Source organism: Crocodylus siamensis, chromosome 1 (assembly GCF_052110815.1).
Source record: "Crocodylus siamensis isolate JL-2025a chromosome 1, ASM5211081v1, whole genome shotgun sequence".
Classification (NCBI taxonomy): domain Eukaryota; kingdom Metazoa; phylum Chordata; order Crocodylia; family Crocodylidae; genus Crocodylus; species Crocodylus siamensis.
This window is the reverse complement of record NC_143395.1, coordinates 199,370,621-199,386,518: the sequence shown is the minus strand read 5'-3', so window position 1 is coordinate 199,386,518 and position 15,898 is coordinate 199,370,621. Positions and strand designations below refer to the sequence as shown.

General features: G+C 46.7%; 1 protein-coding gene across 1 annotated transcript; it reads left to right on the top strand.

The window, feature by feature from the left end:
• The first annotated feature begins 4,903 nt into the window (after nucleotides 1-4,903).
• Nucleotides 4,904-6,916, top strand: BANF2 (BANF family member 2). Its single transcript, XM_090031562.1, has 2 exons — nucleotides 4,904-5,029; nucleotides 6,770-6,916. The coding sequence occupies exons 1-2, from the start codon at nucleotides 4,904-4,906 to the stop codon at nucleotides 6,914-6,916; spliced, it is 273 nt and encodes a 90-aa protein (XP_089887688.1).
• The last annotated feature ends 8,982 nt before the right edge of the window (nucleotides 6,917-15,898 follow it).

The following is a 15,898-nucleotide window of genomic DNA, read 5'->3' as shown; positions in this document are numbered from 1 at the left end:
GCCTTCGATTTGGTATCCCATGATCACCTCTTGGTGAAACTGGCCAATTGTGGCCTTGGGTCCACCACGATCCACTGGCTGGAAAATTGGCTCCGTGGTTGGACCCAGAGGGTAGTAATTGATGGCAGTCACTCATCATGGTGTCCTGTGACCAGTGGGGTCCCCCAAGGCTCTGTCCTTGGACCCATATTGTTCAGCATCTTCATTAGTAATGTGGGCCTTGGAGTAAAGGAACGGACTGGCCAAGTTTGCTGATGACACCAAACTTTGGGGCAAAGCATCCACACCAGAAGACAGGTGCATGATCCAGGCTGACCTGGACAGGCTCAGCAAATGGGTGGGCAAGAACCTGATGGTGTTTAACACCAAAAAATGCAAGGTTCTCCACCTTGGGAGGAAAAACCTGCAGCATCCTTATAGGCTCGGCAGTGCTACGCTGGCTAGCACTATGGAAGATAGAGACTTGGGGGTCATCATTGACCACAAGATGAACATGAGACTGCAATGCGATGCTGCAGCTAGTAAAGTGACCAAAACACTGGCTTGCATCCATAGATGCTTCTCAAGCAAATCCCAGAATGTCCTTCTCCCCCTGTACTCGGCCTTGGTGAGGCCGCAGCTGGAGTACTGCATCCAGTTTTGGGCTCCACAATTCCAAAAGGATGTGGAGAAGCTTGAGAGTCCAGAGAAGAGCCACACGGATGATCAGAGGTCAGGAAAGCAGACCTTATGACAACAGGCTGAGAGCCATGGGGCTCTTTAGCCCGCAAAAACGCAGGCTCAGGGGTGATCTGATGGCCACCTATAAGCTTATCAGGGGTCACCACCAGGATCTGGGGGAACGTTTGTTCACCAGAGCGCCCCAAGGGATGACGAGGTTGAACAGTTATAAAGTACTGCAAGACCGTTTCAGGCTGGACATAAGGAAGAATTTCTTTACTGTCCGAGCCCCCAAGGTCTGGAACAGCCTGCCATCGGAGGTGGTTCAAGCACCTACATTGAACACCTTCAAGAGTAAATTGGATGCTTATCTTGCTGGGATCCTATGACCCCAGCTGATTTCCTGCCCTTTGGGCAGGGGGCTGGACTCGATGATCTCCCAAGGTCCCTTCCAGCCCTAATGTCTATGAAATCTATGAAATCTTCCGAGGTCCCTTCCAGCCCTAATGTCTATGAAATCTTCTGGTGTGTTTTGACAGGTGCTTTTGTTGTTTGAGATCTGATTAAACAGCTCTTTTGCTGGGACAGTGCAAATGCCTAGTCTGTGCGGCAGCTGAGCATGGTGTGGAGTGTCATGAAAAAAAGTTAGGAGGGATTATAAACATAGCCCCTGTACTGGATAGCTTGTGGCTTGGGTGTGTTGGTGCCTATGGATCTTAATGAAATTATTGATTTCAGCCTCTGTGGCTTGTCCTGTTTCTCTTCCTCTTCAGAAAACATGCTTTGTCTGTTGTGTTGTAAATGTCCTCAGCAGTAGCCATGGGTCATGTCATGTCTCCTCTGATGGCAAAGTCTAGGGAAGGTTTTGGAGGAGGAAAAACCCATGTCTTTCCCCTTTCAAATGTTCCTCTCTCTGTCCCTCTGTGCTTGAAGGGCCATCAGGGAAGTTGACTCCTTCCTCAAGAAAGTTGATGGGGAAGTGGAAGAGTAGACCCTTCTCTGGTGTCCCAATACTGTAGGCCCCGCATGTCTTTGTGAGGTGGAGAAGGGTCTCCAGTGAGTGGGTGGGTCAGCAGCTTGTCACTACAGTGACTTTTCAATGGAGTGCCTGCTGGGTGTTGAGAATAGCTTGCTCCACTGCCCTGCTGGCACAGGCTGCCAATGGGGTCCCGGGCAAGTAAGGATGAAGCTATAGCGATGCCACTCTTTCACCTAATGGGCTAGGGGCACAACCCCATCCTATTTAATGCTAAACTATGTGTCCTTGTTTCAGCACTTAGCTAGTGCTCAGGCTCTCGGGAACGGAGGTTCTGGTGAGTCAAACAGGCTAATGGAGTCCATGAGTACCTTCATGCCCTCTTTTCCCTGGGACACGGCAGCTCTTCCCACTCTGTTCTCACCCCAGGGCTTCTAGTGAGTCACCTCCACTCCACACGAGTCCCAGAGCTGCCTGCCCCTTGCATACTACAATGAGGATGCTGGCTGAGACTCTCCAAGGTATTGCTAATTTGAAATGAAGAAACAAACACATTTCTCGCTCCCTTGTCTACTTCCCCAGTACCCACCAGAATTACCACCTCTTCCTCTTGTGGCTCACGGGTCCCATGGCAGGTGCCTCAGCTGCTCACATTGTAGATCTGTTTCCCTTTTATGCCACGATTTGCTTTCCTGTTGAGAGAACCAAGGTTGCACTGGTTTTTGTGGATATGCTGATATCAGGCCTGATCTTCCAGGTGTCCTGAAGGTCAGGAAGTCAAGACTGAGCCCTTAAAACTTCCACAGCTGTGGCCAGATTTCCAAGGAGCTCCTTCCCCGAGTCCCCTTCCCCACGGATGCTCCTGGATACTGAGCACTCTGACACCGGCTGCTGATCAAGGGGCTACAACTGGAGCTGAGCTCCCTTGAAAACCTGGCCCTGACTACAGATATGAGCCCTTTCCTTTCTAAAGTGCTAGAACTCAGCTACCTGCACTGAAGTCATTAGATGCATGAGATGCTCCGTATCTCTCGAATCAGGCCTACGAACACTACGGGCTAAAACCTTTTGGTGACTTTAAAATATCCCTCTTCTGTGGGTAGGGCTGTGGCATGACATGCATTGTTTCTCCCTGAGCTGCATTTGTGTGCTAGATTTGTTTTTTTGCTGCTCTGTAAAATATTTATGACTGCGTGGTTGTAGCTGACAAGCGTGAGTACTGGGAGCCTGCAGGCATTTTTCCTGCCAAAATCTCCAGTTGGCTTTGATCAGGACTTTCTGAATGGGAAAACATGAAGAGTCCAGCACCTTGCAGGGCAGATAATGTATTTGGCACAGTGGGCACTGTCCTGCAAAAAAAGAGGAATGATGTCACAGTGCAAGAAGGTTCCAGAAGCTCGTGATTCTTGGTGTCAGCAGGGGAGCAGATCTCCAAACCAAGTCACAGTGGCAAGGGAGCTTGTAAGGCCCATGTCTGAGTGTCATGCTGCTTGCAGACCTAGGATAGACTCAGTCTTCTTGGCCCTTCTAAGTCAAAGTCTGTGAGAAGGTGCAGGCGTGTCCTCCATCTCTTTGACCTGTATCAGCAAGGATCTCTGCCATCTCCTTTCTGCCAAGAGTTTGTCTCCATCATCCCACATGGCTGAGGTGAGCATATGAGGGGCTGACAGACAGGCAAGGAAAGACAAGTGATGTCTGTGCTGTGGAGGAATCTGGAGTTAAGAGCTGTACATGGTGGGGGAGGACTCTGCTTCTCCCCTCTGCAGGCCCATGCAGAGTCATTAAACACTGACTTCACCTACGCAGGGGAAATCCGTGTCTCAGCAGCAGCAGAGGTCCACCAGCAATATCAAGTTGGATACATGTTAACCTTGTCTACACTGTTGGTAGCAAGGCACTACTGCATCATTGCCAGAAAACACTTGCTCGTTTCCCAGCGTAAACCTACCGGAGGCATGAGGCAGCATTGACAATGAAGCCAAAATTCTCCAGCTTTGCAGGTTTCTATTCCTGGGTATCATCTTGACAACTTGCATCTGATCTTTGGATCAGCTGCTGAGACAAAGTAGCACTAAAGTCTAGCAAGTAAGAAATCAAGTGAAGATGAACTAGAACCTCCTTTATGGCATAGAAAATGATATCTACGTGGGAATACAATTGCTGAGCTCAAGTGAGGCCAGTTGCCAGATTTGGGGCATCATCAATATGGAAAAGGGTCAGAATACCATGCGAGAAACACTGGATGGCCTTGAGTAGTAGAAACCACGTGGTCATGCACTTAGGAACCAATAACAGGAATGGCTGCAACAAGCGGGGAGCTCTGCAGTTGGAAATGGCTGAGATGGGGAAGGACTTGGGTGTACTAGCTGGTAAGGAGATGGCTGAGCCACCAGTATTAGGCAGCCACGAAAAACTAAACGTGAGCCCAGGAACGTATCAGACAAGGTATTTCCAGTTCTGTCAGAAAAATACCCTTGTACCCAGATCTGGTGAGACTTTGTCTAGAGTATTGTGTATGCTTCTGGTCAGCTGATGCACTCAGACTAGAGCAAGTGCAGAGAAGGACTCCTAGGATTATTAGGGAAATAGAGAGAAAAACTAGAAGAGATGGGCTTGTTTAGCTTATCAATAGGAAGTCTGAGAGGGGGTATCTGTAAATACATCTGGGTTTAAACACCAGGGAAGCAGAAGGGCTCTTTGAGCTGTCGGGTAATGTTGGTACCAGAACAAATCGGTATAAAACTCAGCAGGAACAGCTTTAGTCTGGAAATTAGAAGCAGGTTTCTGATCCTCAGAGCAGAGAGATTCTGAAGCACCCTGCTTGTGGGAGAATTGGGGGCAAAAAAGCTGTTTCCAGATCAGCACTTAATTGGCTTATGTCAGGGATCATGTGAGATGGTTTATGATGGCAGGAGACAGGACCACGTGACCTATGAGGCAGGGCTAAGGTTAGCTCCAGGCTTCCAAATGAAAGCTACCCATCTTGGCTATGTATGAGTTATGTCTAACCCTCCAAATTCACATTTGCTGTTCTTAATTTCTGACATCAATCATCAACAGCAAATACGATGGGCTGGGGGAGATGCTGAACTGGTGTGCTATGTAGGTAGCTTTGAGATTAAAAGGAGAGACATTTGGCTAGGAGTAAATGGGCTACATGGGTGGTTCTTGTCTTCCAAGACGACCCCGAGAATTGTAATCTCATTGTAAGCCATTTATAGATTCATATTCACCTGACTTTTCCTCTTCCTGCTGCTGTTCCAGGTGATGGCCATCAGCACCCAAAAGTTCGATGTGTTTGTATCTGAGCCAATGGGTGACAAGGATATTACAAAAGTAGATGGGATTAATGATGAGCTTGGAATGAAATTAGCTGCAAAAGGCTTTAACAAGGTAATCTCCCTTCTTCCTTACCAGGCTCTTTTTTTTTCCCCCCCTTTTTTCTTTCTTTCCTTTTTTTTTTTTTTTACTCAGTGAATACCATGGGATTATTTCATTAAAGAGGTGTTGTCTGTAATTTGTGATCTAGCGTCTCCTGCTAAGAGTATTTCAGCACAATATATTAATCTGAAATGTGGAGTGCAGTTCCACTGAATTATTCAAAGGCATTGATGCTAAATGTTACACAAAGGGACAAAGTCAAATACCTTGGGTCCTAAAATTGATGCAGTTTGACAGTTACTCCATCTTCAAGGTCTACCCAGTAATGTTCCAACCATGCCTTTCGGGCGTTTTCAACCACTTGTCATTGTTGTTGCAGAATTTGTTTGTTTAAAGGCCAAGAGGACTTCCCATGGGGGAGAAGGAGGTGGTTTGGAAGCTGTGTTTATGGAATTGAAAATTCACAGCCTACAGTTCTTGTGATGAGGCTGGCAGCAGCCACAGTAAAGAGGGTTAAGCTACTAAAGTTACAGGACCAGCTTGGGAAATTCCACTGACGGATAAGCTGGACCCTGTGAGGCAGCGCAGGCTTTTACTGTCCTACTGCCCATAAGCCATCCCCCACATGGAAAACAATTATATCACTCCTACTCCCATTTATCTTGGGTGTTGAAAGGCTGGTCAATAGAAAGGGACATGGGAAGCTCTCTGCCAGGGTTTTAAGAGCAGAGTCATTTCCACCTACCTGTATTTGTGATCATTTGAGTGGTTAATAGGTACTGTGGACACAACCGTATGTGTGGTGAGCTGGGTGGTTAATACAAAACAGACTGTAGTCACCATGTGCAGGCCATGTCTCTTCCTAGTACATGCTGCTACCGTGTACTATTCTGAGCTCCTCCTGCTCAGTCTGCACTGAACTGGAGTACTAATGGGCAGGTGGCAGAATCCTTGAAAAAGTCTTTTAGGTGACAATGTCAGTCAAGGCAGGTCAGTGTGTAAACACCACAGCTGCAAGTCTCTCACAAACTAGAATTTCAAGTGACAATCCATTCACAACACAGCAAACTGAATGAGGAATTATTTCTAGCTTTGACTCATGCCCTGCATAAAGTCACAGCAGAAACTGGCCCAGTGCTTCTTGGAGTATTGCAAGGACGGTGTTAATTTGCAGAAGTTTGGCATCATGAAACAAGCCCCTTTCAAGGGAATCGGGGCATGAAGTTGCATGAAACTTAGTAACTTCATGGATGCTTATGGAGCTGGGAAATAAAAGGAGAAGCTTTTGGCACTGTGGAAAGGGAATCTGTTGTCAGCTCGTACCAGAGGAGACTAAACACTTTGACTACTAAGTCTTGGTGATCTTGTTCCTCTTGGTCTACAGATCTCAGCCCCATTTTATAAATGGACAATGCTCTTTACACAGGCAATGCCCAGCAAAATAGTTGCTCCTTTTGACCCGCACAGTGAGCAGAAATGAAGGGTCTCATGGGCTCTTCTGGTATGGAGAAGAACGTCACAGTGGAGTTGGGTTCTTTCTGATGCAACCCTGTCTTGTTACAAAGCATATGTGAAGTCCCATTTCCTTGAGCCACAGGAGTAAAAATGCAGATGAGACCTTCCTTGACTGCAGTGAGCACCTTTCAAAGCAGCCAGCCGCTGTGTGTCGTACAGGTTAATTGGGTGCCTGGCTCAGTGGTTGGGATCAGGGGGCAAAAATACTAGCTTGTGCTGTTCCCTTCTTCCTTGCAGGCATACATTCTTCTGGGCCAGTTCCTCTTGTTGAAAAAGGACTCTGCAGTTTTCCAGAGATGGCTGAAAGGGACTTATGGAGCCAGTCCCACTGAGGCTCAGCGGTGTGCTTCCTGCCTGTTGGAGTGGTGCGGTTCCTTCCTGTAAAGACGAGCCCACTAAGCCTTGATGGTAGACTTAGTAGGGCTCTTCCAAGTGCTGAAATAAAGCAGCTCTTGAATGAACTGTACAGCCCAAATGGCTTCTATGTGGATAGTTTCTGCTGTCCCCAATCCTGTAAATGCTTGTGTGCAGGGACTGAGCTTGTTCTTGGACAAAGCAGATCACATGCTGCCTTTAGGGAGCTCTGTGAATCCTCACTGTACCTATGACAAGAGTCCTAGCATGGCACAAATAGGGAAAGCTGGAACTTCCTGATTTTAGGTGAACTGTTAACTAAAATCCTGGTTCAGCAAGGTACATAAGCAGATGCTTAACTTGGAACTGCAGGACTGGTGCTGCTGCCCTCGGGCATCTAGGCCTCATGCTTTAAATTAGAGAAGTGTTTTAATTCCCTGCAAATCTGGGCTTAAAAGGCAGGATGTTTTTCTGGTTCAGGCACTAGGGTGGGACTCAAGACATGGGTTTTGTTCCTAGTTCTGCCCTGGATTTCTTGTATGACCTTGGACATACCACTTAGCCTGACACTGTCCAAAATGACAACCAACTGTGGCTCCTGATACATAGGACTTGCTTTTGTAGAGGTGCTGAGTATTTATGACTATTGCTGGCCTCTTCTGCAAATAAGATGCAGAACAGTCCTCTGGTAGCCTGGGCTTTAATCTGTTTGCATCTTGGCTTTCTCCACTGTAGGAGGGTGGGTATTCCCTGCTGCTGAGGAAGGTGCTATGTAGTTTCATTCTTATAAATGTTTGTCAAGGGATTTCAGATCTGCCCATGCAAACCAGAGGAAATACATCCTCTAAGCACCCTGGCCCTGATTAACCAAACTTTATACTGCTCCTGTACTGGTGAAGAATGGGAAAACAGGAGGGTGGCTTGAGCGGCATAATAGCCCTACGTCACACCAGCACTAGGCATGCAAGAGTAACGGAAGCCAGAGTATGCTGCATTCCAGCTAGCCTGGGCTGGCAGAGCAGTCCATATCCAGCTGGAATGCCACGGAAAAACGTGGATTTTCTCCTTTAAAGAGCTGCAGTAGAGCTGTGGCATGATGAACAAGCAGGTGGCAGAGAGAGGAGGCAAGGGCAGTGCAACTGCTGCACCCCTGCCCCTGTCCGTTACTCCTCATGCTGCTGGTGGTGCAGCTGGTGTGGGGTTCTGGGTGGCAGCAGCGGCGGCAGCAGCAGCAATAAGTCTCTCTGCTCTGCTCTGCCTTCCCATACCAGCTGGGCCATGGAGGTAGCTCCTGTCCATGCCAGGACCAGCCAGGCTGCAGCCCCATGCCCACTGTGGGCACACAAATCTGGGAGAGCATGTGCCCCCCTCCCATGCCCCCTCTCCCCCTGCCCCACACACTGTGGGGGCTGGGGCCTAGGGAAAACAGATTGGTAGTGAAGGGCACCAGCAGAGCTGGGGAATCGGGGGTTGTGGTTTGGATGGGAGTGAGGGGCACTGATAAGGCCAGCAGGCTCTTTTCTAGCTAAACTATTTACTGGGCTTGGACTAGCCCTCTGTTTACAAATGGGTCCTGGTACAAAAAACGGTTGACACCCACTGGTCTAGATCAGCCTCAAGGCTTTACACTAGTTGAGCCCAGAATTTTGAGGTATTCTAATTTTCTTTACCCACAGCTCTGCCATTTGTGGGTGAAGAGGGGATTCCCGAAAGATTTCGGGATTCCCTCTCTCCCTCTCATGTATTCACTCAACCATACTTATGTGCTTTGTTTCCCTCTGGCATCCTTTCCCATACTGGTTCATGGGACAAATGACTGGCATTCTGGAGTGACTCAATAAAAAAAAACCCCATCATTGTGATTCCACATTGTGTGTCTGCCTGCAGTTCAGCTGTGTTCACTTCGCATGTAAAAAACTGAGGTGTGTTTTCCCACGTGTCATTCCACCAAACTCTGCTTGGGCTCAGAATATAACTGGATTACTTCCTGTGTTGGTGATGTGTACTAAAGATTGTAGTGTATAGGGATGTCAGTGAGAGGGTGTCATCAACTACCATCCTGGAATATTGTGTTCTTAATCGGCTCAGGCATGCTGTGAGTGAGTCTGCTATGAACACTTACACTTTTTTGCCATCATATTCTGCCCAGGAAGGCACATAAATAAATCTGTGGGTGTCCCTGAAATGTAATGTATTAGGCTGCTGCTGCTGCTGCTGCGTAAAAACTAACATATTCCAGCTGGTTCCCTGGTAGAGTTAGCAAGACCCTGAATGCAGGTAATCAGGTGGGTAAAGATGATGCTATTTTTTACATCCACGGACTCTCAGGTCCTTGTTCCTGAAAATGTGGCAAGTTGCATGTCCATTTTGCATAGACAGTATTAGAAGTTTGAAATCCCACAAGAGGGAAGAGCCTTTTAACCTTTGCCAGAAAACCCATCACCAAAGTGCAGATGCCTGGCCTCTTTCCACTAGGCTAGGGACAGACTTTACACATAAACCAGTTTAAGTGATCAGAAACTGGTTTAAGCCTGTAACAGAACAGAGATTCAGTGCACATAAAGCAGTTTGAAAATTACTGAAACCGATTTGAGATAAACCTGGTTAAATGTAGTATCAGACTTAACTGATTTGGGTCAAACTGGTTTATGTAATGTCTGTCCCAGACCCCTTCCTGGTTAAACTTAAACCAGAGTCCTTCAGCATCCCGGATGCTTTGCAGCCATGGGAAAGGCTCTCAACTCCACAGCAGAGCTGGCCCCTCCCTTCTGCTCCCTGGCTGGAGCTCCAGCAGAGACTTGCAGTCACAGCAGGGTCTGCCTGGCTTCCCCCTGCCCCATGCCCACCTTCACCACTTGCTGCTTAAGTAGGGATTTCCCCCTCCCCTCTCCCAGAGCACAGACCATAGCCAGCAGGCAGTATGCTAGCTAATGCTGAGAGGTATCTGTAAGGCAGACAGGACCATGCCAGCTTAGGGTTTTTTGGAGCTAATCAACAGGTAGCTGGTAGTGTTCCTCCATTCCTTCCTTGGAAAAAATGTTTAAGAAGAGCCGGAACTAATGAGAGAGACTTTTGTTTTGCTGATGGGCTGATAAATGGGCTGTGTTAACTCCCTGATGTGTAAATAAATGCTGTGTAACTCCCTGCTGGCTCTGTCACTGATCAGAGGAGCAGTGGGGGGGGGGAACCCCTCCCTAATCAGAGCATCCTGCCGTGGCCTGGCCACGCCCTGCCCCCACCACTCAGCACTGTGGAAGGGTAGGAAGGGCTGCTCTAGCACCCCCCAGCTTCTAGTCCAACCCACTGCAGACACGTGCCTGCATTTCTTCAGCCCAGAGGGGAAGTCTGTGTGGTTACAAACTGGTTCAGCCTAGCCAGGTTAGACTAACCTGCAAAAATTGAATCAATTCAGGCTCAAGCTTTTTGAATGTCTGTCTTTAGCCTTACTGTGCACGTCCCTGGAGCACTGACCCAGGTCAATGATCCTGGCTTCTGTGAAGTGGAATAGCTGCGATAGCCTAGCCTGTTTTCGTAGAGGACACAGCTTTAAACATCTTGAACTAAAAGTAGGTTTCCTTGCCAGACATCTCAGGTATTGACGCAAGCTCTGCTCCATGCATAAATAAAAAGCAAGATTCTGGCTTTGTCTTCAGTAACTCTATATCCCAGTAGCGTCTGTGTGAAAGAAAATAGCCAAGAATCATTGGGCTTCATCTCAGAACACCTCTTCCTTTTAAAAGACATCTTCATTTCATGTGTCCTTACTGGGTTACAGCAGGACTTCCAGATTTGAGGTTTCCTTTGAAAATTCTGTGCTCAGAGGCCAGAGGAAAGTAAGACAATTGTCCACTGGAGAACTCATTTTTCCAGAAGGATAATAACGCAGCTCTATGGCCTGGACAGTGGCAGCCCACAGTGCAGGGCTGGCTACCACCAGCGGTGGTGTAAACAGCTGCCAGCTGTGGTGGCAGTTATTTTTTCCTCTCCCTTTCTCCCCACGATAGCAGCGTCTGGGGCTGCTGCCCTGGTCAGCTTCCTCCTCCCCCTTCCCCCCCTCCCCCTGCAATTTGGCTACTGCATTTTTCTCTATAACTTGCATCACTGGTGCATTTCCAAGAGGAAAAAGCAAAAGCCTGGAGCTTACGGGTGACTAGCAGAAAAAACTTTTGCCATCCTGAATGCCAGAACCTAGGTTTTTTGGGGCAATGGACATCTTTTCAGGAGGGTGACCTGACTGTTTTTTGCAAGTCTACCATAGACTGTGTGATAACTGGTCTATTCCTTCATGGTATCATTTTATGCCGTTGCAACAGAAAAGTGGCTAAGCGTCAGCGGCCACTGCAGTTAATAAACCCGCCGAGGGCAAATCTGGCCTCATTCTAAGCAGGCCTAGTTCTGAAAGCCCTAGTTTTGTGGCCGCTTGTGCCAGGGATGAATCTGGCCTCGGAAGGCCAAATACAGCAGGGACAAATATGAAGACAAGTCTTGTAATGAAAGCATTTAGCAGAAACACAGGAGACCCATTTCCAGCTCCAATACAGACTCTGTGACTTGGGACTTCATCTCTTTGTGCCTTCATTCCCTGTCTGTAAAAGGAGGTTGTAGAGATTTCCTTTCTTCTATGCTTTGCCTTCAAACTTAGACATCATAGCATCCCCAAGGAGAAGAATTTAGGCTGCTTTGCTAAAGGAGTGATGAGGAGGGAGACAAAAAAAAGTAGGCGCAAATCTAACTGCTTCTGTAGGTGGGTAAATAACACTTGTGTGGCTAATATTAGCCACACAGGTGGCATTTAAGGCAATTACACAGATTCTAGGTCCTGCTTTCCCCATGTACAACTCTGTACATGCTTTGACCTGTTCTCGGCACTTATGCTCTATTGTGATGCTATTACCCCTGCTCCACCCTCCCAGAGGTTAGCCACAGGAAAACCACAGCTAGCAACTGAACGGAGGAGGATCTGCTCCTGCCCCAGTATTGTCCCTCCATTTTCTCTCATCAGTATTTAATGCAAAATGCAGAAACACTCTTGGGAGCAGGAGCTGGGCCCCAGAGTGAAGATCCCTTTCTTCCAGGACTGTGCCCTACTTACTGGCTGTGTCTACATGAGATGCTTTACTGCAGAGTAAACTAATCTACTCTGCAGTAAAGCTTAACTGTCTACACCTGCAGGTGCTTACTGTGCAGTAAATTAGTCTACTGCACAGTAAATTTACTATCTTAATATGTAGGTACTAAATTTACTGCACAGTAAAATCAAATAGCAGTAATTGCATGTGTAGACATGACCCTGAGTCACAGAGCCAGGCTCCCTTTTTACTTGTTGTCTTTCTGGTTCCACAAATTGTTGTTTTGCCTAGCCCATAGCCTGGTAGTTAGGGCACTGTTCTGGAAAGCAGGAAATGTAGGTTCAAAGCTCCTCTAGGGAAAGGGGACCTAAAGTCTGGGTCCCCTGCTCCCTAGGCAAGTGCCCGAACCACTCAGCTCTTGGGCTAAAGGTGGTATGGCATCTTCTCTATCAAAGCCATTGCTACTTGCGTTTTTTTCTGAGACTAATATTTCAGGGACTTGTTTGGAGTTTACATGTTTTCTAGGAGCACCAGGATGGCCACAGAGCATAAATGGCCAGAGTCAGTTCCTTCTGCACATACTCAGAGGGACAAGTCAATTTGTATAGGGAAAACATAATCCAAAGGCCACCTACTCAGTTAACATTAACCTTACAAGTGCTACTTACCTGGGAGCTGGATCCTGACAGGGAAGAGAGAGATTTGCGAGAGAATTTTCTTCTTCTACAATGAGAACAGAGAGGAAAATGCCAGAAAGGCAGCGTCTCGCTACAAAACATGAGGCACAAGGCAGCGCGATTTGTTTTTACATATTTATTTTATAACCAGTAAGCAATCCTGGTGCATTGCAAATAACTCACAGGCATTTCTCCTGCTTCAGGCTATCTTTTGTGAGGACTAGTTAGGAGACCAAACAACATGCTTTAAAGTAATCCTTCCAGGCCTGGCCAGCAATAGGTGGATTAAAAGCCTTTTGATATAAATGGGAATCTTTCCAGTGATTTCCAAAGGCTTTGGATCAGGTCTTTATAAACACTGTTTATAATAAATTCCTAGGTCTTGCACCGCACTTCTCATCAGTAGATTGCAACATGCTTTAGAAAGGAAGCCACTCTCTTTAGCTCCATTTTACAGCTGGGGAAACTAAAGGACAGAGTGGTTAATTGAAAACTTGCCCATGGTCACCCAGCTGGTCAGTGGCAAAACCCAGATCGCCGGAGTCCCAGTCAAATACATTAACTACTACCACCTTCATTTTCCAGGGATACATTCATGCCGCAGGGGTAAACTCATGTCTGCACTTGCAAAGCAGTTCAGCCATGAAAATACGTTTCCTGGCTGATTTTGTTTAAAAAATTTAAGGGGTTATTTTGGTAGAAAAAGCCTTTTTTCCCCAAGAAAAATAGTTGTTTTTAAGCAAACTTGTACAGAGATTTTTAACTGAAATTTCCCTTGGCCTTTTTCTTTTAGCATTTCCAAAATTTTAAAATTTTAGTTGTTGAAATTTGCAAATATTAAAAAAAGGGCCCACCATGTGACTGAATGGAGCAGGAAGTTTGGGTGGAGGGGGAGGGAATCACACCAAGGGCCCTGGTAGGGAGAAGAGAATAGAATGCACAGAATCTCTGTCCTGGTATGGAAAGAGGAATGACGGACACAAGGAGCCCTTGGTGTGAGGGAAGCATCACACCTTGGGGAGCAACAAGTCCCTGAAGCCGGGGAGGACGAGAGCTTGTGGAGTGAGGCAAAGGGATGCAAAAGACTTCTGGTGGATGCTGGGAGCTGAGTGTATAGGAGCTCTTACTCATAAGATGACACTATTCCCCTGATCTGCACCACTTCCCATATGAAGTCATCTTTCTTGGACACAGGCAACCAGAGTTGTATGCAGTGTTGCAAGAGACATCTCAGAACATTAACATTTCCTTCTCTCTACTGGAAACACCTTGCCCAGTGACTTTGTAGGATTATGTTACCTTTCTCTATGGCTGCCTTGATAAGTAATATATACACATCTGGAAGCAGATGTTCACCCAGTTGAGCAGAATGGTCACAAAGGCATCATTACAAATGTAGCAAATACATAATAGATTTAATGCACTTAAGCTGGAGTCAATCCTTGTAGCCCTGTCAAAGTCCAGCCAAGCTCAACTAACGTGTCAGCTGGGGATCCAACCCACTGATGTCAGAGACACCAGAGAGCTCCATTCCAGTCCCTTGTTGATCAAGAACAGACTCCTTCTAAACCTCCAGCCTTCAATTGTTTTCCTCTCAAGAAAATAATATAGGAACTTCAGTGTATAAAGTGCTTTCTAGAAAAATGTCCATCTGTGTCATAAAGGGATGCAACAATTAAAGGGCAAATTGGTATTATTGTTGTTATTACTATTATTATTACTAAATAACAATAATAATAATAGTAATAATTAGTACTGTCATGGAAACACATCCTGGAACAAGACCCCACTGTGCCAGGTGCTGTCCAAACACAAGAGAATGCTCCCTGCCCCAGGAACTAAGTAGGCATTTGAAACCCCACACAGTGATGGCAGTTCTGGTCTGGCACTACACTTATTTTAGATGCCTACCTTCTAGCACCTCACATCACAGCATTTGAGTAAGTCACATTCATGAAAAAGTTAATCTCTCCCAAGTTACTGGGTCACAGTGCTCTAGGATCAGGGATCAGCCAGTGGGGTTGACGCTGATGTCATCATGCATTTATAGTGTTTTATTGACTGCACTGTCAGCCCATATCCAGCAGGGCCATTGCATATATATCGGTGATGTTGCAATAGGTCCGGCTGTTCTCACAGGAGCCCTTCCCTTTCACCAATATATTTAGCAGGACTGAGATGGAATGCAGCAGAAATGTGGGTAATAAAATCAGCTTTTTTCTACTCTGCCTCTATTTCCAGCACTGTTCCTCCAAGAAATAATGCTGGACAAACTTCGGGAGACCTGGAGGTCTAGTTCTAAAAGGCAACCAAAAGATCAGATGCTTGTTTTGGGATTTTTGAGGCTCCTGACACAGAAGTAAATGATGATATGCAGAAAATCGTGATTGCAAGCAAAATCTGATCAGTCCACTCATTGCATGGGTATAATTATTTGGTTGAAGGGCATGGGTTTTTCTTTCAATGAAACAGTTATATTGGTACAACACCCAGTGTGGATGTGGTTATACAAAAATACATGTGATCTGCAAGTATGATAAAGTTCATTCTTTTTCCCACGTGGGAACAGCTGTGCCGTTATAAAGTACCGTTCCCAGAGTCCCAAATAATCACGCAGATTGGTATAGTACCCCCGACACCACAAAGCTGTGTCCATTTACCCACATCCAGGTTCTGGCCCAGTCTTTTTCAAAGGCAGCCAACAACAGAAAACCGGTAAAGCAGACATGAGATGAAACTGGACTTTAGTGATATCACACCAACGCTACACTTGGCACCCACACAGATTTAAAGGAAAAGAAACATGGTGCTACTTAGTGTTTGCAAACCCCTGCTTGGCTCTGGAATGTTATAATGCTTTGCCATCATTTCTGCCTGCTTTGCCTTTGGGGCAGGAGCTGTCTCCTACTAGCTGTCAGTACAGGGCCTAGCACAATGGAGCCCAGACCTGGCTTGACCCCCTAGGCACTACCATGACAATCCTAATCACTGAGACTGGACACATCCTTCTGCACTGAGACAAATGAAACTGGTTCTGTCTGACCTGCCAAATGACTTATGTTAGGGGATGGATTCAGCTCGCCAAGCAACATTATTTGGTCCACAGAGCCAGAACATCAGCACCAATTCGGCAGTAGAGAAAGTGACTGCAGCAGGCAGGTCACGGGTGGTGGCCTGCTGTTGGACCAAGCCCTGTTTACATATCCCACCACTGCTAAAATGTTGCCAAACCCTAACTCAGGCCATGTCTCCAGTCCCCTGGTCTG